At 47.3% G+C, this 21960-nt stretch overlaps 1 protein-coding gene across 3 annotated transcripts in view; it reads left to right on the top strand.

The window, feature by feature from the left end:
• The first annotated feature begins 1182 nt into the window (after positions 1–1182).
• Positions 1183–21960, top strand: part of PLEKHH3 (pleckstrin homology, MyTH4 and FERM domain containing H3) — a 148362-nt gene continuing 127584 nt past the window's right edge. The window contains exon 1 of one of the 3 annotated variants that reach the window (XM_063960035.1): positions 1183–2331. In XM_063960035.1, coding sequence (XP_063816105.1) covers positions 2194–2331 — 138 coding nt within the window. In that variant the 5' untranslated portion in view covers positions 1183–2193. Of the gene's footprint in view, positions 2332–2844; positions 3014–21960 lie in introns of those variants that run through there. The other 2 variants (XM_063960034.1, XM_063960036.1) reach the window with 2 other exon arrangements.

Genomic DNA, 21960 nt, shown 5'->3' with positions numbered 1-21960 from the left:
ACGATTGGAACGGTAAAGTGTGCCGAGCGTAGCGGTAGCGGAGCGAAGGCACCATGCCCGAAGCATGGCGAGCGAAGCGAGCCATGCGAGGGGACGCAGTGCACTAATTTGGGATCCCGGTCACTTTACGAAGAAAACGACACCAAAAAAAATAAAATACTCATGTCGACCTTTAGACCTAGCACATGTCGACCTAGAAACCCTGTCGACCTTCCATCCATGTCGACCTAGTGACTGTCGACCTATAATGGTCGACCTAAACATTGTCGACCTAGATACTGTCGATAAAACGAACCACACCCGTCATGACAGGGTGCAGTGCAGAGGGGACAGTAATCAGCCTGCTCGGCTATCGCTGCATCAGGCTTGTGAGATCAGGGTGCCAGACATTAGGGGGTGCCTGTGCGCACCAGGCACCCCCCCTGCGCACACCTATGGTTATACTGTGTAAATAAAAGGTAATGCAAACGTTGTGCTTACTGTTATCATTGTCAGGTCAAGCCCCATCTCTGCATTTTATCCCTACCCTTTTTAGATATTACAATGGGGTGTCAGTATACATACTTGTTACTTGCCTACCAAATATGCTAGTGATGCATTTTACTGGGCTCCAGAAAACAGCTATTTAATGAATTTGCAGCTCATTCTCTTTGGCTGTTGCAGAACTATAAAGACAACCTATTGAGGGGCTACATGTATCAGCATGCCCTGACTTACTGGGCATGTTACAAAATGTAGTGGGTTTGACAAAATCAGAACAGCTGCAGTTCACTTAAGTCTATTCTGTATATCATTTATTGTATATGTCTATATAGTCTGTCCTTATAGTATATTACAGATAGAAATAAGTTAACTTCTGATGTTCTAACTCATCAAAACATCTCACTTTTTTATTTTTATTGTAAAGATATTGCACCCACGATGCTTTGATGATAGACAAAAAGACCTAGCTGCACAGGGGTAGATGACTTCATTAAAATCGATGCCTGTAAGCACTGCAGCTGCATCACACTCCCCTGCTCTGCCGACTGCTGCCAGATGCACATGATGCAACAAGCTGTACTGAGAGCAGCAGCCGCCTGACACCCCCCCCGCATTCCTATTGGCTGCAGACTACCAAGGCCTGTTTCTCGTTGGTCAGTTCCTGATCCCATCCCCCTCCACATGGCAAGGAGTGTCAGTCAGCTCCCTCTACTATGGGAGAGTAGGAGCTGCCTCCTGGCTGCACCTCTCCGCCCTCTGCAGCCTCCCTCCTATTCTATCTTCCCTCTCCTTGTAGTACATCAGGAAGTAGCTGCAGCTGGCGGATCGGCGCCACTTACCTCTCTCCTAGTTTCATTTTAGCATAAGATTTTAATTTTTTTTGTAGATTTTTTTTTTTATTGTCATTCATTGGACTGTGTGGACTGCTGCTGAGTGGAATGGAGGTTATGCTGTCCTAATTGGAAACTTCAGCTGAAACGTGTGCTTGGTATATGGTCTTCTACTATAACATCTCAGCTATCTGCATCTGGAGGCGCCCTGGTGTGACTGCCCTGACCAGGAAAGAGCGTTCTGATTCCAGATGTGCATGTACGCAGCGCAGCACTTACCGCCTGGAAGTATCATCTTAGCACTAGTAGTGCTGCCCGCGCTGTGATCCCCGGCGTTATTGCACAGGACGCTGCACATTGCCTGGTTGCTGGCTGTCTGGCTGGGCCAGCAGATGTGGGCAGCGCAGCATCCCTAACGTCAGGCTGATCGCTGCTGATAAATGACAGCAGATTGTCCTGCGCTTCCTGCTGCCGGCCTGATGCTTATTGTCTCCGGCCTCAGCCACTTGCTGGTCAGACCATTGGCTGAGCAGCTGCAGGACAGCACTGCATGGGATCTCCCATCAACACACCTTTCAGTTTTGTGGATTATATTGCGCCTCATGTAGCGCAGCCTATCTCCTATCACCTATCTCCATCTGCTCTCACAAATACATATATATATATATATATATATATATATGCCGGAGTGACTGCTGCTCACCGGGGCCGGGATTTCTCTCTCATCTTTTGTTTAGATTATATCCGCCCTTATATCCCGACATCCCTGCATCTGGTTACCCCAGAACATACAGATATTTTCCTGTTCCTGCTGACAATTTTCAGATATGACCAACTGAGGCCAAAGGACAGGGTGGGGAGAAGGCTGGGGTCCTTCTGAATGCCTTTACAGGGCTTTTGGTGGTGGGTTTGCTGCAGGCATGGGTTCACCCTCCTGGGCAGGGACGTTGGGGAGAAGGAGGAAGAAGAGGAATCCTTTGAGATGAAGAGTTCTGATGTACCCATGAACAGCAGAAAGGTAAGTTGCCAGTACATTGGTGTATGTGACCCACTATAATCATAATATAATAGTAAAATAACTATCAGCTGCTCATTGACAAAAGGATACAATATTGTTATAGTCATTGTAACACAAAACAGCATATTCATGGTAAAAAAGTTGCAGATAACTAAAAACGTGGTCTTGCAAATGGAAAATAGATGAATACGGTCTATCAATTATGCATTCAAATAATAGCCACTGATCTATAATTAATCACTTAACAAGTTTACAGAGCACGTGTGCATGTCTGCAGGTTTCTTTCCACATTTAAAGCTGCATTCCCACCTAAGAATTGTTTTTTTTTTTTTTATAATGAGGTTCCCCCACCCGTGCTGGAGCCTGGGGGTCAGTACATGCAGCCGTTCCTCCCGGGGAGCTGCCAAATTGGCAATTCTGTAAAACAGCCGGGACTTTTTGTTTTTTTTTCCAGCCCTCTTTAAATGGCGGCAGAGGAGGGGGTGTGAGTTGCAGTATCGTGATTGGTCCTCCTTCCTGCTCTTCCACCCCATCTGGCTTTTGGCTGGGTCTTTGAGAGGAGAAGAGTCCCAGAGAAACAGCTGCATGCAGCTGACCCCAGGACTAGGGAGAGTGGCTACTTTAGGAAAAGTGTTTCCTAGGTGGTAAGGTGGCCATGCAGCAGAGTATACATACATACATAGTACGTATGCATATATATGTAACAAACACTGCATTATTTCTGAATCATATGGATAGATAAACAGCAGCTGTATTCCACCTGTAGTATTAATTTACTTAATACAATGTATGTTTTGGCTAAGCAGGAGTTGCTATGGTGATTGGTCTGGGAATTCTGCCAAGTTGAGTCTTGCTAAACTTTACAATTTTGTTACTTTGCCCTGGGCAATCTTTCATTATAGTGATATAATAAAGGCATTGTTCCAGGTATCATGACTTTAAAGCAGAAGTATTGCATTTGTGGTGCCTGTCACATTGCCTGTTCTCCTTTACAGTTTGTAGATTTTCTTCATGGTGATTTACAATTTGACTTGTAAAACAAATGGCTACACTGGTAGTTTTAACTTTTCGGTGTATGAATCATGTGTTTGTGTGGACATACCTTGTTGCTGCAGGTCTTTGTGACACTGACTGTACCAACAAAGTGGAGGTGCATACACACTAAGCGATACGCTCCATGAGCGACATCACCTAGTGTTTCCCCTACCCTGCCGGGCGGACGATATAGTGCGTCCCTGTGATGTGATGTGATATGAGGTGAGGCAGAGTGTTAAACCACAGGTTTGTCTATAAAGTATATGAAAAATACAAAGAATATATTAGAAATATCTTCTTTGTAATATTGGAATCATTTTTATAGTCAAAACTCTGCAGTAAGTAGTCAATGGCAGGTGAGGCAGTGCCTCCCCTGCCTATATATTCTGCACATCTCTGATCAAAGCTCACTAAATCTCCAGCAGTATATACTGCTGCACCTGTGTATAATGCACAAATGAACCCTTTGACTCCTATTTTGTGTGTAAGTTTGGCTCTAGTACTAGCCAGTGCCTCCTCAGCCATTTACCTCGCCACACGTCCCTGGTGCATACACACTGAACGATAGTGCAAGCGATATTGCACACTGACGTCATGCCACGGCCGTGCAGTGCATGCAGCTTTGGACGATAAGTCCAAATTAAGCTGCATGCACAGGTGACACAGGGGTACGATAACAATGCACGGGACCGCGTATCGTTCATCGTTTGCAGCATACAAACTGGACGATATTGTAAACAGTATCGCTCAGCAGGGTAAAAATGAGTGATATTGTTGACAATTGGGCTGCTATTTGGCTATTTCCACACTTCTGCGTATTTGCATGTGTATGCTCAAGAACTTCGATTACGATCGCATGTGATCACAATCTAAGTCCCAGTGGGGGGGCAGTGATGCAGCGTTTTGGGGGTGGCTTTGTAGCGTTGGTGGAACATTGTGCACTCGCATTTCAGCGTGGGGGTACCCTGCATGCGGGGCGGCCATGCCCTGTGCTGGGCGGCCCCCTGCATGCTAGAGAACAAAGTTGTAGTTTTGCGAATTCTCGCAAAACTACAACTCAGACTGAATTAGGCCCAATATCCTCCAGTGTGTATGCACCTAAAGGTGGTGTGGATCATTAGATCAACAGTGTCTAGGTCGACAGTCACTAGGTCGACAGGGTATCTAGGTCGACATGAGCTTTTTTTTTGTGTCGTTTTCTTCGTAGAGTGACCGGGAACCCTAATTAGTATACCGTGTCCCCTCGCATGGTTCGCTTCGCTCGCCATGCTTTGGGCAAGGTGCCTCACTCCGCTACCACTTTGCTTGGCACAGATTACCATTCCAATCGTAGTCCACATGGATCGTTAAGTATGAAAAAGTAAAAAAAAAAGAAAGAAAAAAAATGTGAAAAACTCATGTTGACCTTTTGACCTGTCGACCTACTACATGACGACCTAGAAACCCTGTCGACCTTCCAACCCTGTCGACCTAGTGACTGTCAACCTGTAGTGGTCGACCTAAACATAGTCGACCTAGACAGTGTCGATCTTCAGACCGGATCCCACCTAAAGGGTATAGTGTTCATTCTAGTACCCTGCACCTAATCAGTGAGGAGAGCATATTTTAATTTGTAAAGGCAAAATTTTATATGTGATGCATAGCTACAGTAGCTGTAGCTATACATCAAGTCTAAAATTTTGCCCTTCAAACTGAAATACACCCTCCTCACTGATTAGGTGCAGGGTACTAGAATGAACACTAGGATATTGTGGGTAATCTTATCTATGACTTGAAAGGAGAGTCTGACATGGCATTTGTGTTTCTGAAGAATTATGTAGACCTGCAAATTTTAAATCAATCTATTCAGTAGGTTGACAGAATTCATACAGCAGCATGTATGTACATATGGGGGAGATGTACTAAGCCTTGGGGAGTGATAAAGTGGAGAAGACAAAGTAGCAGTCAATCAGCTCCTAACTGTCATGTTATAGGCTGTGTTTGAAAAATGAGTTAGGAGCTGATTGGTTTGCACTTTATCTCCATCCACTTTATCACTCACCAAGCGCGGTATCCTATTAGGTGTGATGATTTACCACACGGTAATAACAGGCTTTTTAATCCGATAATGCTATCGGGCTGTCCCATTACAGCCCGTTTTTACCGTACGGTTAATCACCTGATGTTGGCCGATAATACATGGGATGTGTGATAACATCATGGACCCATGTGTTTGTGTTCGATAACGGGGTTCCTGGGGCTGCTTATCGGGGATTCGGCTTCAGCATGCAAAGCATAATCCCTGATAAATGCCGGATTACGGGGCTAATTGGATAGCTCTGGGAAATCCTTTTAGCTGCAGTAATTTACCGCAACTAACAGGATACCGGCCCAATTCTTAGTACATCTGCCCCATATATGTAAAATGGTGACCTATCAGGGTTGGGCCTAATTATATTCAGAATTTTTTTGCAAAATAAAAAAAATGTTGAACTCTACCTCAATAGCTGACATCTAATTTCAGTGGCTATTTAATCTATATAGGACAGTTGGGTTGTTAACCATAAAAGTCTATACAGTTCAATTGTCAAACCAAAGTCAGATTTTTTGTTTAACTATGAAGTCTACAGAAATTGTACAACAAATCTTTACATTTCATGTATTACAAGTTGCTTTTAGTCTAGAACAGTGGTTCCCAAACTCGGTCCTCAGGACCCCACACAGTGCATGTTTTGCAGGTAACCCAGTAAGTGCACAGGTGTATTAATTACTCACTGACACGTTTTAAAAGGTCCACAGGTGGAGCTAATTATGTTACTTGTGATTCTGTGAGGAGACCTGCAAAACATGCACTGTGTGGGGTCCTGAGGACCGAGTTTGAGAACCTGTGGTCTAGAATATCATGGGTGAAGGCACACTGAGCATACTACAGTGGCCATGCACTCAGAATGCTCATTCCACACTGTCCAGCAGCCTTCACTCCACTCTAGTTGTGATTTAAAGTTCAGAGTCTAATAGGCCGATTTTCTGAAAGATATGAACGATCTCATTCATAAATGAACGAGAACTCGTTCATATCTTTCAGTGTGGAGACTCCAGCGATGAACGATGCGCGTCCCCGCGCTCGTTCATCGCTGGTCTCCCGTCGGCTGTGCATGCAGGCCAATATGGACGATCTCGTCCATATTTGCCTGCACTTCAATGCAGCCGCGTGACGGGGGGAGTGAAGAAACTTCACTCCCCCCGTCACTGCCCCCCCGCCGCCGGGTCGCTCGTCGGCCGTATCCGCCGTCGGGCAGCTCGGCGGCGGGTCGGCCAGTGAGTAGGGCCCTTAAGGCAGGCATTCCCAACCTTGGTCCTCAAGGCACACTAACAGTCCAGGTTTTAGTGATATCCATGTTTGAGCACAGGTGACTTAATTATTACCTCAGTTATTTTGATTTAACCATCTTTGCTGAAGCCTGGATATCAATAAATCTGCACAGTTAGTGTGCCTTGAGCATACTTCCCAACATGACCCTCTCCAGGAGGGACAAAATGCTCTGCTCCTGGACTTTTTTTCTTAATTTTGATTGACAGCACCTATTTTGCACAGGTTAATGAATAAGAAAGGTGTTTCAGCACAGGTGTTGGCAATCATAAATTACGAGGGAAGTCCAGGAGCAGAGCATTCTGTCCCTCCTGGAGAGGGTCATGTTGGGAGATATGCCTCGAGGATCGTGGTTGGGAATGTCTGGCCTAAGGCATGTTACACTAACATAAAGACTACACACCTAGGACCTTATTCAGGTTTGTTAGCAAACCAAAAAAAGCACACTAATGGGCAAAACAATGTTACAGTTCAGGTGGGGCAGATGTAACGTGTTCAAACTGAAATCTAAATCACAGCGTAAAAATAATGCAGCCAGTATTTACCCTGCACAGAAAAAATATAACCCACCCAAATCTTACTCTCTCTGCACATGTTATATCTGCCCCCCTCACCTGCAGTGCAACGTGGTTTTGCCCATTAGTGTGCTTTGTTGGTTTGCTAACAAACCTGAATAACACCCTTAGGGGTCTATTTACTAAAACTTGGACGGAGGTAAAGTGGATGGAGATAAAGTCCCAGCCAGTCCGCTCCTAACTGACATTTTTCAAACCCTGACCGTAACACGGCAGTTAGGAGTTGATTGGCTGGTACTTTAACTCCGTCCATACAAGGCTTAGTAAATAGACCCCTTAATACCATCTTCTACTCTGTCCAGAGGCTTTCGCTAGGCTTTACTGGCCTTTATAACACACCAATACACCCAAAAGTCTATACTGTAAGGGCTATTTCACACTATCCGGTTTTCACCAGCCGGCAAAAAGCCAGCAAAAGCCAGCCAGTTTTTTGCCGACCGTTACTGCCCTTTAACCCACAACGGCTTTATGCCGTGTTTAATGCTGTGCGTATGCGCAGCAGCAGCAGCAAAAAAACCCTGTTGTGTGTGAAAGAGCCCATTCACACATACTGCACTGCCTGCAGGGACACCTCGGCACGGCAGCCGTCCTATTCAGTGGATATTTCCGGCTGCAACACAGCGATTGGCCCATGTCCGTGTCGTGTGAAAGGAGCAATGTGTTTTCATATATAACTGAAAACGCTGCACGGCAGAAAGCCATCCAGCTTTTTGCCAGCCGGTGAAAACTGGCTAGTATGAAATGGCTCTAACTGATTTCCATAAACAGTCCAAAGATTGTCTGAGTACACTCTCTATGCTGTTGTCAATATTTGTGAAAGTTTCTAAGGATTTCTATTCCCTGAAATGTTGGTTACTGGTATAATTTGAGGTCACATAGTGTAAATGTATTATATAGGCTGTAAAAATGCCTAAAGCCAGTCCCAGAGTAAATAAATACAGATTCAGTAGCCCATTTGCTGTTAGTAACTTTTCTCACGCTGTACTGCCAGAATGCCTTGCTTTACATGGAGGGATGTACTGTATGTATGCAAGGCTTCTGAATAGTGACCAGTGTCGAACCTCTGGGACATTATCAGTATTCTTTCACATGCTCTATTTCAGAAAAATCAGTACTGTAGAGCTGCTTTGGGGAATTTGTTATTCAATACAGCCCTTCACTGTCTCGTTTCACAGTGGATGATCAGCACCTGGTTTCACATACAAGCAACAAGGCCCCTCAGTACGTGACCAGCAATGCACCTAACAGTAACTAGAGACATGTGTTGCAGTATAGGCTTGCTGACTTTCTACTTCAAACAATTTTTTAGCCTCATAAGTGTGCTGCTTATATATGTGCTATATATGTATACATATTAAAATAGGTGAAAATAGTGATGTACTTTGGATGTTTATTACCCAGAATCCTCTCTGACAGTGCAGGCTCACTGTACAGCTGACTGTACTCAGACTTGCATATTAATTCAGCTGCATATCCTATGCACATGACAGTGCTCTTTTTATACCAAAATATGGTGGAACAAGGAGAATTATGAGAGTGCTGCTAATAGGAAATTGAGTCAGTATCCTTAACAAAGCACAATATAGTATAAAACATGTATAAACATTACACCTATAATAATGTGAATATTAACTTTACGCACATTGACATTGCAATTAAAAGACAATAGGGTCTATTCAATTGATGTCGGGTCCTTTCCGACTGAAAGGATCAGACATTTCAATATTCAATTTGCGGCCAAATCCAACCGGTTTTGGCCCTTTCCGGCAATGTCAATCCGACTTTTTAAAGACTGATAGACATTGTCGAAAACAGACCAAAAACCTGTCGGATTTGGCTGCAAATCCGACAAAACACGAGGATCCGCGGCTAATCCGCCGATCCACATGTTTTCTGACAAGACAAGAACGGCAGCGCAGTTGAATAGGTAGGTTGAATCATGATTCAACCTAAAAAAGTCGGAAACTGACGTCTTTCTGGCAGTTCCGACTAGGATTGAATAGACCCCAATGAAACCGATGAGCTGTGTCATACATTCTGTTCCTCTGGATAATATCTACATCAGGCCTGGCCAACCTGTGGCTCTCCAGCTGTTGTAAAACTACAAGTCCCATCGTGCCCTGCCATAGTTTTGCTATAAGGTTATGCTAAAACTGTGGCAGGGCATGCTGGGATGTGTAGTTTCACAACATCTGGAGAGCCACAGGTCCTGATCTAGATAAATAGTATATGGAAGTCAGGTATTGTCCAGCCATCAGTTAGCTTTGCAATATGCGGGATCTGTAGGACTAAAGGCCAGTACACATGGGGAGATTTACCCAGAGATGTGTGCTGAGCGAGGGGGGATGGGGGTCATCCAGCGGTGAAATGAGTGATGACACTAGATTGGCCAGCATGCAGGCACAATCTAGTGCCGGCGATAGCGACGCGCTGGGCCGCACATCGCTATCGCTGGGGGGCATACACGCGGAGAGACCCGTGCTTAACTTCTAAGCAATCTAGTCAGCTTACTTATAATCTAAGCACGGATCTCTCCGTGTGTACCCCCCTTTTCTCTAACGTCCTAAGTGGATGCTGGGGACTCCGTCAGGACCATGGGGTTTAGCGGCTCCGCAGGAGACAGGGCACAATAATAAAAGCTTTAGGATCAGGTGGTGTGCACTGGCTCCTCCCCCTATGACCCTCCTCCAAGCCTCAGTTAGATTTTTGTGCCCGGCCGAGAAGGGTGCAATCTAGGTGGCTCTCCTGAGCTGCTTAGAATAAAAGTTTAAGTTAGGTATTTTATTTTCAGTGAGTCCTGCTGGCAACAGGCTCACTGCTACGAGGGACTTAGGGGAGAGAAGTAAACTCACCTGCGTGCAGGATGGATTTGCTTCTTAGGCTACTGGACACCATTAGCTCCAGAGGGAGTCGGAACACAGGTCTCACCCTGGGGTTCGTCCCGGAGCCGTGCCGCCGACCCCCCTTGCAGATGCCGAAGTTGAAGAGGTCCAGAGGTCCAGAAACAGGCAGCAGAAGACTTTCAGTCTTCATAAGGTAGCGCACAGCACTGCAGCTGTGCGCCATTGTTGTCAGCACACTTCATACCAGCGGTCACTGAGGGTGCAGGGCGCTGGGGGGGGCAGGGCAGCAATGTATTATACCTTTTTTATGGCTAAAATACATCACATATAGCCCTTGAGGCTATATGGATGTATTTAACCCCTGCCAGATCTCACAAACTCCGGGAGAAGAGCCCGCCGTTTTAGGGGGCGGGGCCTATTCTCCTCAGCACACGGCGCCATTTTCCTGCTCAGCTCTGCTGTGAGGAAGGCTCCCAGGCTCTCACCTGCACTGCACTACAGAAACAGGGTTAAAACAGAGAGGGGGGGCACTTATTTGGCGATATGATTACATATGTGAAAATGCTATAAGGGAAAACACTTGTATAAGGGGTTGTCCCTGTATAATTATAGCGTTTTTGGTGTGTGCTGGCAAACTCTCCCTCTGTCTCCCCAAAGGGCTAGTGGGGTCCTGTCCTCTATCAGAGCATTCCCTGTGTGTGTGCTGTGTGTCGGTACGTGTGTGTCGACATGTAGGAGGACGATGTTGTTGAGGAGGCGGAGCAAATTGCCTGTATTGGTGATGTCACTCTCTAGGGAGTCGACACCGGAATGGATGGCTTATTTAGGAATTACGTGATAATGTCAACACGATGCAAGGTCGGTTGACGACATGAGACGGCCGGCAAACAAATTAGTACCTGTCCAGGCGTCTCAGACACCGTCAGGGGCTTGTAAAAACGCCCATTTACCTCAGTTGGTCGACACGGACACTGACTTCAGTGTCGACGGTGAAGAAACAAACGTATTTTCCTTTAGGGCCACACGTTACATGTTAAGGGCAATGAAGGAGGTGTTACATATTTCTGATACTACAAGTACCACAAATAAGGGTATTATGTAGGGTGGGCATAATCTACTTGTAGTTTTTCCTGAATCAGATAAATTAAAGTGTGTGATGATACGTGGGTTTCCTCCGATAGAAAGTTATTGGAGGTATACCCTTTCCCGCCAGAAGTGAGGGCGAGTTGGGAAACACACCTTAGGGTGGATAAGGCGCTCACACGCTTATAAAAACAAGTGGCGTTACCGTCTCCAGATACGGCCGCCCTCAAAGAGCCAGCTGATAGGAAGCTGAAAAATATCCTAAAAAGTATATACACACATACTGGTGTTATACTACGACCAGCAATCGCCTCAGCCTGGATGTGCAGCGCTGGGGGGGCTTGGTCGGATTTCCTGACTGAAAATATTGATACCCTTGACAGGAACAATATTTTATTGACTATAGAGCATTTTAAGGATGCATTTCTATATATGCGAGATGCGCAGAGGGATATTTGCATTCTGGCATCAAGAGTAGATGTGATGTCCATATCTGCCAGACGATGTTTATAGACACGACAGTGGTCAGGTGATGCAGATTCCAGACGGCACATGGAAGGATTGCCGTATAAAGGGGCGGTCCATCGGACCTGGTGGCCATGGCAACAGCTGGAAAATCCACTTTTGTTACCCCAAGTCACATCTCAGCAGAAAAGGACACAGTCTTTTCAGTCTCAGTCCTTTCGTACCCATAAAGGCAGGCGGGCAAAAGGCCAGTCATATCTGCCCAGGGTTAGAGGAAAGGGAAGAAGACTGCAGCAGGCAGCCCATTCCCAGGAACAGAAGTCCTCCACAGCTTCTGCCAAGTCCGTAGCATGACGCTGGGGCCATACAAGCGGACTCAGGTGCGGTGGGGGGTCATCTCAAGAGTTTCAGCACGCAGTGGGCTCACTCGCAAGTGGACTCCTGGATCCTACACGTAGTATCCCAGGTGTACATTGGAAATTCGAGACGTCTTCCCCTCACAAGTTCCTGAAGTCTGCTTTACCAACGTCTCCCTCCGACAGGGAGGCAGTATTGGGAAAAAATTCACAGGCTGTATTCCCAGCAGGTGATAATCAAAGTACCCCTCCTACAACAAGGGAAGGGGTATTATTCCACACTATATTGTGGTACTGAAGCCAAACGGCTCGGTGAGATCTAAAAGATTTGAACAATTACATACAAGGGTTCAAATCAAGATGGAGTCACTCAGAGCAGTGATAGCGAACCAGGACGATATGGTGTCACTGGATATCAGGGACGCTTACCTACATGTCCAAATTTTGCCCTTCTCACCAAGGGTATCTCAGGTTCGTGGTACAGAACTGTCACTATCAGTTCAGAAGCTGCCGTTTGGATTGTCCACGGCACCCCGGGTCTTTACCATGGTAATGGCCGAAATGATGATTCTTCCTAAAAGAAATATGGACGCTTTCCTGATAAGGGCAAGGTCCAGAGAACAGTTGGCGGTCGGAGTAGCACTATCTCAAGTAGTTCTACGACAGCACGAGTGGATTCTAAATATTCCAAAATCGCAGCTTTTTCCGACGACACGTCTAATGTTCCTAGGAATGATTCTGGACACAGTCCAGAAAAGGATGTTTTCTCCCGGAGAAGAAGGCCAGGGAGTTATCCGAGCTAGTCAGGAACCTCCTAAAACCAGGAAAAGTATCAGTGCATCATTGCACAAGGGTCCTGTGAAAAATGGTGGTTTCTTACAAAGCGATCCCATTCGGTAGATTTCACGCAAGAACCTTTCAGTGGAATCTGCTGGGAAAATGGTCCGGATCGCATCTTCAGATGCATCAGCGGATAACCCTGTCTCCAAGGACAAGGGTGTTTTCTTCTGCGGTGGCTGCAGAGTGCTCATCTATGAAAGGGCCGCAGATTCGACATTCAGGACTGGGTCCTGGTGACCACGGATGCCAGCCTGAGTGGCTGGGGAGCAGTCACACAAGAAAAAAAAAAAAAAAAATTTCCAGGGAGTGTGATCAAGTCTGGAGACTTCTCTCCACATAAATATACTGGAGCTAAGGGCAATTTACAAGGCTCTAAGCTTAGCAAGACCTCTGCTTCAAGGTCAGCCGGTATTGATCCAGTGGGACAACATCACGGCAGTCGCCCACGTAAACAGACAGGGCGGCACATGAAGCAGGAGGGAAATGGCAGAAACTGCAAGGATTCTTCGCTGGGCGAAAAATCATGTGATAACACTCTCAGCAGTGTTAATTCCGGGAGTGGAAAACTGGGAAGCAGACTTCCTCAGCAGGCATAACCTCCACCCGGGAGAGTGGGGACTTCAGCGGGAAGTCTTCCACATGATTGTAAACCGTTGGGAAAAACCAAAGGTGGACATGATGGCGTCCCGCCTGAACAAAAAACTAGACAAATATTGCGCCAGGTCAAGGGACCCTCAGGCAATAGCGGTGGACGCTCTGGTAACACTGTGGGTGTACCAGTCAGGGTATGTGTTCCCTCCTATGCATCTCATACCAAAAGTACTGAGAATCATAAGAAGGAGATGAGTAAGAACGATACTCGTGGTTCCGGATGGGTCAAGAAGGACTTGGTACCCGGAACTTCAAGAGATGCTCACGGAAGAACCGTGGCCGCTACCTTTAAGAAAGGACCTGCTCCAGCAGGGGCCTTGTCTGTTCCAAGACTTACCGCGGCTGCGTTTGACGGCATGGCAGTTGAACGCCGGATCCTGAAAGGGCATTCCAGATGAAGTCATCCCTACCCTGGTCGAAGCCAGGAAGGATGTAACCGCAAAACATTTTCACCGCATTTGGCGAAAATATGTTGCGTGGTGTGAGGCCAAGAAGGTCCCTACAGAGGAATTCCAACTGGGTCGTTTCCTACATTTCCTGAAAACAGGACTGTCTATGGGCCTAAAATTAGGGTCCATTAAGGTTCAAATTTCGACCCTGTCGAATTTCTTCCAGAAAGAACTGGCTTCAGTGCCTGAAGTTCAGACGTTTGTAAAAGGGGTACTGCATATACAGCCTCCTTTTGTGCCCCCAGTGGCACCTTGGGATCTCAATGTTGTTTTGAGTTTCCTAAAGTCACATTGGTTTGATCCACTCACCACTGTGGAATTAGAATCTTCACCTTCCATGTGAAATATTTTATTAGCCCTGGCTTCAGCCAGGCGTGTGTCAGAATGGGCGGCTTTATCATATAAAAGCCCTTACTTAATTTTTCATTCTGACAGGGCAGAATTGAGGACTCGTCCTCAATTTCTCCTTAAGGTGTTTTCTGTTTTTCACATGAACCAACCTATTGTGGTACCTGCGGCTACTAGGGACTTGGAGGACTCCAAGTTACTTGACGTTGTCAGGGCCCTGAAAATATATGTTTCCAGGACGACTGGAGTCAGAAAATCTGACTCGCTGTTTAGCCTGTATGCACCCAACAAGATGGGTGTTCCTGCTTCTAAGCAGACGATTGCTCGCTGGATTTGTAGTACAATTCAGCTTGCACATTCTGTGGCAGGCTTGCCACAGCCAAAATCAGTAAAAGCCCATTCCACAAGGAAGTGGGCTCATCTTGGGCGGCTGCCCGAGGGGTCTCGGCTTTACAACTTTGCCGAGCTGCTACTTGGTCAGGGGCACACCCTGACTGAGGAGGACCTGGAGTTCTCTCATTCGGTGCTGCAGAGTCATCCGCACTCTCCCGCCCGTTTGGGAGCTTTGGTATAATCCCCATGGTCCTGACGGAGTCCCCAGCATCCACTTAGGACGTTAGAGAAAATAAGAATTTACTTACCGATAATTCTATTTCTCGTAGTCCGTAGTGGATGCTGGGCGCCCATCCCAAGTGCGGATTGTCTGCAATACTTGTACATAGTTATTGTTACAAAAATCGGGTTATTCTTGTTGTGAGCCATCTTTTCAGAGGCTCCTTCGTTGTTATCATACTGTTAACTGGGTTCAGATCACAGGTTGTACGGTGTGATTGGTGTGGCTGGTATGAGTCTTACCCGGGATTCAATATCCTTCCTTATTATGCACGCTCGTCCGGGCACAGTATCCTAACTGAGGCTTGGAGGAGGGTCATAGGGGGAGGAGCCAGTGCACACCACCTGATCCTAAAGCTTTTATTATTGTGCCCTGTCTCCTGCGGAGCCGCTAAACCCCATGGTCCTGACGGAGTCCCCAGCATCCACTACGGACTACGAGAAATAGAATTATCGGTAAGTAAATTCTTATTATCAGCCCAAATTGTAGATGAGAGCCTGTATTGCTTGTACCCAGGCTGATGATGGTTAAGTAACCACCTTTAGTAATCTGTATGTGGAGATAGTGCCCCATATCGTACCAGCACATACAGATTACCGAAGGGGGCTACTTTATCAGCATTCAGCACGATCAGTGCTATCTGGTCCATCTTGAAAATGAAAACAAGTTTCTCTGACGTCCTAGTGGATGCTGGGAACTCCATAAGGACCATGGGGAATAGACGGGCTCCGCAGGAGACTGGGCACTCTAAAAGAAAGATTAGGTACTATCTGGTGTGCACTGGCTCCTCCCTCTATGCCCCTCCTCCAGACCCCAGTTAGAATCTGTGCCCGGCCAGAGCTGGATGCTCCTAGTGGACTCTCCTGAGCTTGCTAGAAAGAAAGTATTTGTTAGGTTTTTTATTTTCAGTGAGATCTGCTGGCAACAGACTCACTGCTACGTGGGACTGAGGGGAGAGAAGCAAACCTACCTGCTTGCAGCTAGCTTGTGCTTCTTAGGCTACTGGACACCATTAGCTCCAGAGGGTTCGAACACAGGGCCTGACCTCGATCGTCCGTTCCCAGAGCCACGCCGCCGTCCCCCTTGCAGAGCCAGAAGACAGAAGAAGAACGATGAAATCGGCGGTAGAAGACTCCTGTCTTCATTAAGGTAGCGCACAGCACTGCAGCTGTGCGCCATTGCTCCCACAGCACACCACACACTCCGGCCACTGTAGGGTGCAGGGCGCTGGGGGGGGGGGCGCCCTGGGCAGCAATTATATTACCTTTTGGCAAAAAATACACATAATACAGTCAGTTAACTGTATATGTGTAAAAACCCCCGCCATTAAGTTACAGAAAACGCGGGACAGAAGCCTGCCGCTGAGGGGGCGGGGCCTTCTTCCTCAGCACACCAGCGCCATTTTCCCTTCACAGCTCCGCTGGAAGCACGCTCCCCAGGCTCTCCCCTGCAGTATCCAGGTACAAGACGGGTTAAAAAGAGAGGGGGGGGGGGGGGGGCACATAAATTTAGGCGCAAATCGATACAAACAAGCAGCTGTTGGGAAAATCACTTATTAGCAGTATAAATCCCTGTGTTATATAGCACTGTGGTGTGTGCTGGCATACTCTCTCTCTGTCTCCCCAAAGAACTTTGTGGGGTCCTGTCCTCAGTCTGAGCATTCCCTGTGTGTGTGCGGTGTGTCGGTATGGCTGTGTCGACATGTTTGATGAGGAGGGTTGCGTGGAGGCGGAGCAGGGGCAGATACATGTGGTGTCGCCCCCGACGGGGCCGACACCTGATTGGATGGATATGTGGAAGGTCTTAACCGACAGTGTCAACTCCTTACATAAAAGGTTCGATGACGCAGCAGCCTCGGGACAGCCGGGGTCTCAGCCCGCGCCTGCCCAGGCGACTCAGAAGCCGTCAGGGGCTCATAAACGCCCGCTAGCTCTGATGGTAGACACAGATGTCGACACGGAGTCTGACTCCAGTGTAGATGAGGATGAGACAAATGTACAGTCTACAAAAGCCATCCGATGCATGATTACTGCAATGAAAGATGTATTGCACATTTCTGATATTAACCCGGTTACCACCAAAAGGGGTATTATGTTTGGGGAGAAAAAGCAGCCAGTGACTTTTCCCCCATCTGATGAATTAAATGATGTGTGAAGAAGCGTGGAGTTCCCCTGATAAGAAACTAGTGATTTCTTAGAGGTTACTGATGGCGTACCCTTTCCCGCCAACGGATAGGTTACGTTGGGAAACATCCCCTAGGGTGGACAAGGCGCTAACACGCTTATCTAAAAGGGTGGCACTGCCGTCTCAGGATACGGCCGCCCTAAAGGATCCTGCGGATAGAAAGCAGGAAGCTATCCTGAAGTCTGTGTATACACACTCTGGTACTCTACTGAGACCTGCTATTGCTTCAGCCTGGATGTGTAGTGCTGCAGCAGCATGGACTGATACCCTGTCAGACAACATTGATTCCCTCGACAGGGATACTATTTTGCTAACCATCGAACATATAAAAGACGTCGTCTTATATATGCGGGATGCACAGAGGGACATTTGCCTGCTGCTATCTAGAATTAATGCAATGTCCATTTCTGCCGGGAGAGTATTATGGACTCGGCAGTGGACAGGTGATGCTGATTCTAAAAAACACATGGAGGTTTTGCCTTAGAAGGGTGAGGAATTATTTGAGGACGGTCTCTCGGACCTCGTATCCACAGCAACTGCTGGGAAGTCGACTTTTTTACCTCAGGTTCACTCACAGCCTAAGAAAGCACCGTATTATCAAATGCAGTCCTTTCGGCCTCAGAAAGGCAAGCGGGTCAGAGGAGCATCCTTTCTGGCCAGAGGCAAGGGTAGAGGAAAGAAGCTGCACCAGGCAGCCAGTTCCCAGGAACAAAAATCCTCCCCTGCTTCCACTAAGTCCACCGCATGATGTTGGGGCTCCACAGGCGGAGCCAGGTGCGGTGGGGGCGCGTCTCCGAAACTTCAGCAACCAGTGGGTTCGCTCACAAGTGGATCTCTGGGCTGTACAAATTGTATCTCAGGGATACAAGCTGGAGTTCGAGGCGACTCCCCCTCGCCGTTACCTCAAATCAGCCTTGCCAGCTGCTCCCAGGGAAAGGGAGGTAGTACTGGCGGCAATTCACAAGCTGTACCTCCAGCAGGTGATAATCAAGGTCCCCCTCCTTCAACAGGGCAGGGGTTACTATTCCACAATGTTTGTGGTACCGAAACCGGACGGTTCGGTGAGACCCATCCTGAATTTAAAATCCTTGAACACTTATATAAAGAAGTTCAAGTTCAAAATGGAATCGCTCAGGGCGGTTATTGCAAGCCTGGAAGAGGGGGATTTTATGGTGTCGCTGGACATCAAGGATGCTTACTTGCATGTCCCCATTTACCCACCTCACCAGGAGTACCTCAGGTTTGTGGTACAGAACTGTCATTACCAATTCCAGAAGTTGCCGTTTGGTCTCTCCACGGCTCCGAGAATATTTACCAAGGTAATGGCCGAAATGATGATACTCCTTCGAAGAAAGGGAGTTATAATTATCCCGTACTTGGACGATCTCCTCATAAAGGTGAGGTCCAAAGAGCAGTTGTTGGTCAGCGTAGCACTCTCTCAGGAAGTGTTGCAACAGCACGGCTGGATTCTGAATATCCCAAAGTCGCAGCTGATTCCTACGACGCGTCTGCTTTTCCTGGGAATGATTCTGGACACAGAACAGAAGAAGGTGTTTCTCCCGGAGGAGAAGGCCCAGGAATTGTCATCTCTGGTCAGGGACCTCCGGAAACCAAAACAGGTGTCGGTGCATCACTGCACGCGAGTCCTGGGAAAGATGGTGGCTTCTTACGAAGCAATTCCCTTCGGCAGGTTCCACGCAAGGATCTTTCAGTGGGATCTGTTGGACAAATGGTCCGGATCGCATCTTCAGATGCATCGGTTGATCACCCTGTCCCCAAGGGCCAGGGTGTCTCTGCTGTGGTGGCTTGAGAGTGCTCGTCTTCTCGAGGGACGCAGGTTCGGCATACAGGACTGGGTCCTGGTGACCACGGATGCAAGCCTCAGAGGATGGGGGGCTGTCACTCAGGGAAGAAACTTCCAAGGACAGTGGTCAAGTCTGGAGACTTCTCTACACATAAATATATTGGAACTAAGGGCCATCTACAACGCCCTGAGTCAAGCAGAGCCCCTGCTTCAAAACCAATCAGTACTGATTCAGTCAGACAACATCACGGCGGTCGCCCATGTAAACCGCCAGGGCGGCACAAGAAGCAGGATGGCAATGGCAGAAGCCACAAGGATTCTTCGATGGGCGGAGAATCACGTGCTAGCACTGTCAGCAGTGTTCATTCCGGGAGTGGACAACTGGGAAGCAAACTTCCTCAGCAGACACGACCTCCACCCGGGAGAGTGGGGATTTCATCAAGAAGTCTTCACACAAATTGTAAATCATTGGGAACTGCCACAGGTGGACATGATGGCGTCCCGCCTCAACAAAAAGCTAAAAAAATATTGCGCCAGGTCACGGGACCCTCAGGCGATAGCTGTGGATGCACTAGTGACACCGTGGGTGTACCAGTCGGTTTATGTGTTCCCTCCTCTTCCTCTCATACCCAAGGTACTGAGGATAGTAAGAAAGAGATGAGTAAGAACTATACTCATCGTTCCGGATTGGCCAAGAAGAACTTGGTACCCAGAACTACAAGAAATGATCTCAGAGGACCCATGGCCTCTGCCTCTCAGACAGGACCTGTTACAGCAGGGGCCCTGTCTGTTCCAAGACTTACCGCGGCTGCGTTTGACGGCATGGCGGTTGAATGCCGGATCCTAACGGAAAAGGGCGTTCCGGATGAAGTGATTCCTACGCTTATAAAAGCTAGGAAGGATGTGACAGCAAAGCATTATCACCGCATATGGCGGAAATATGTTGCTTGGTGTGAGGCCAGGAAGGCCCCAACAGAGGAATTCCACCTGGGTCGATTTCTGCACTTCCTACAGTCAGGGGTGACTATGGGCCTAAAATTGGGGTCCATAAAGGTCCAGATTTCGGCCCTGTGTATTTTCTTTCAAAATGAACTGGCTTCACTGCCTGAAGTTCAGACATTTGTTAAGGGAGTGCTGCATATTCAGCCCCCTTTTGTGCCTCCAGTGGCACCTTGGGATCTTAACGTTGTGTTGGATTTCCTGAAATCACACTGGTTTGAGCCACTTAAGACCGTGGAGCTAAAGTATCTCACATGGAAGGTGGTCATGCTGTTGGCCTTAGCTTCAGCTAGGCGTGTGTCAGAATTGGCGGCTTTGTCATGTAAAAGCCCTTATCTGATCTTTCATATGGACAGGGCAGAGTTGAGGACTCGTCCCCAATTTCTCCCTAAGGTGGTATCGGCGTTTCATTTGAACCAACCTATTGTGGTGCCTGCGGCTACTCAGGACTTGGAGGACTCCAGGTTACTTGATGTAGTCAGGGCTTTGAAAATCTATGTAGCCAGGACGGCTGGAGTCAGGAAAACTGACTCGCTGTTTATCCTGCATGCACCCAACAAACTGGGTGCTCCGGCTTCAAAGCAAACTATTGCGCGCTGGATCTGTAACACGATTCAGCAGGCTCATTCTGCGGCAGGGTTACCGCATCCTAAATCAGTAAAAGCCCATTCCACAAGGAAGGTGGGCTCTTCTTGGGCGGCTGCCCGAGGGGTCTCGGCTTTACAGCTTTGCCGAGCTGCTACTTGGTCGGGTTCAAACACATTTGCTAAGTTCTACAAGTTTGATACCCTGGTTGAGGAGGACCTTGCCTTTGCTCATTCGGTGCTGCAGAGTCATCCGCACTCTCCCGCCCGTTTGGGAGCTTTGGTATAATCCCCATGGTCCTTACGGAGTTCCCAGCATCCACTAGGACGTCAGAGAAAATAAGAATTTACTCACCGGTAATTCTATTTCTCGTAGTCCGTAGTGGATGCTGGGCGCCCGTCCCAAGTGCGGACTCTCTGCAATACATGTATATAGTTATTGCTTAACTAAAGGGTTATTGTTATGAGCCATCTGTTACTGAGGCTCAGTTGTTGTTCATACTGTTAACTGGGTATGGTTATCACAAGTTGTACAGTGTGATTGGCGTAGCTGGTATGAGTCTTACCCTGGATTCCAAATCCTTTCCTTGTTGTGTCAGCTCTTCCGGGCACAGTTTCCTTAACTGAGGTCTGGAGGAGGGACATAGAGGGAGGAGCCAGTGCACAGCAGATAGTACCTAATCTTTCTTTTAGCCCGCGGAGCCCGTCTATTCCCCATGGTCCTTACGGAGTTCCCAGCATCCACTACGAGAAATAGAATTACCGGTGAGTAAATTCTTATTTTTTCTTTTAAGTAATAGATGGTTGATTGGTGTAAACATAAATGATCAGATTATAACAGAACATTGAACACATTTCCAGATTGCAATGCTAACAAATCCTCATTTATGCAGGTATAGGTTATGAAATAATTGAAGTATATTCAGTCATAGCAGAGAAAAAAAATAAAATAAAAATTGATCTGAAGATAAGTAAAACATCAGAGTGAGCTAATTACTTGGGTGGGATGTAATCTGTGCTGTCACAAATACTGTGCATGGTAGGAAGGCCACTTCAAAGCTGCACAAATATATCTAGCCGGCCGCTCATGACGAATGCTCTATATGCCTTTCACTTCTTCACTGCTAAGGATGAGTGGGACTCATTCTAAGCATTGCAGGGGTTCAGGTAAGAGAGAAACTTACATTAAGCTGCAGTTACTCAGAAATTGGAGAGGACAGGGTCTTGATGATGCTCAGAAATGTGATGATGAAATTAAGCCCCATCTCTTCCAGCCACAACAACCATCAGTTTTTGCAAGACAGGAAATAGGGAAGAGAGCATTGAAAGTGTTCTATATATCCCATTATTGCACCCACAGACTCATGGCATGGCTTAAGAGGAGAGTCCCCTCTCTCAAATGATGTATCCCGACAGCCGCACAGGTGGACATTTGTCCCTCCTTTGCTATG

Source organism: Pseudophryne corroboree, chromosome 3 (genome assembly GCF_028390025.1).
Source record: "Pseudophryne corroboree isolate aPseCor3 chromosome 3, aPseCor3.hap2, whole genome shotgun sequence".
Classification (NCBI taxonomy): Eukaryota; Metazoa; Chordata; class Amphibia; order Anura; family Myobatrachidae; genus Pseudophryne; species Pseudophryne corroboree.
The sequence above is the reverse complement of the archived record's forward strand: the minus strand, read 5'-3'. Positions and strand labels throughout refer to the sequence as shown.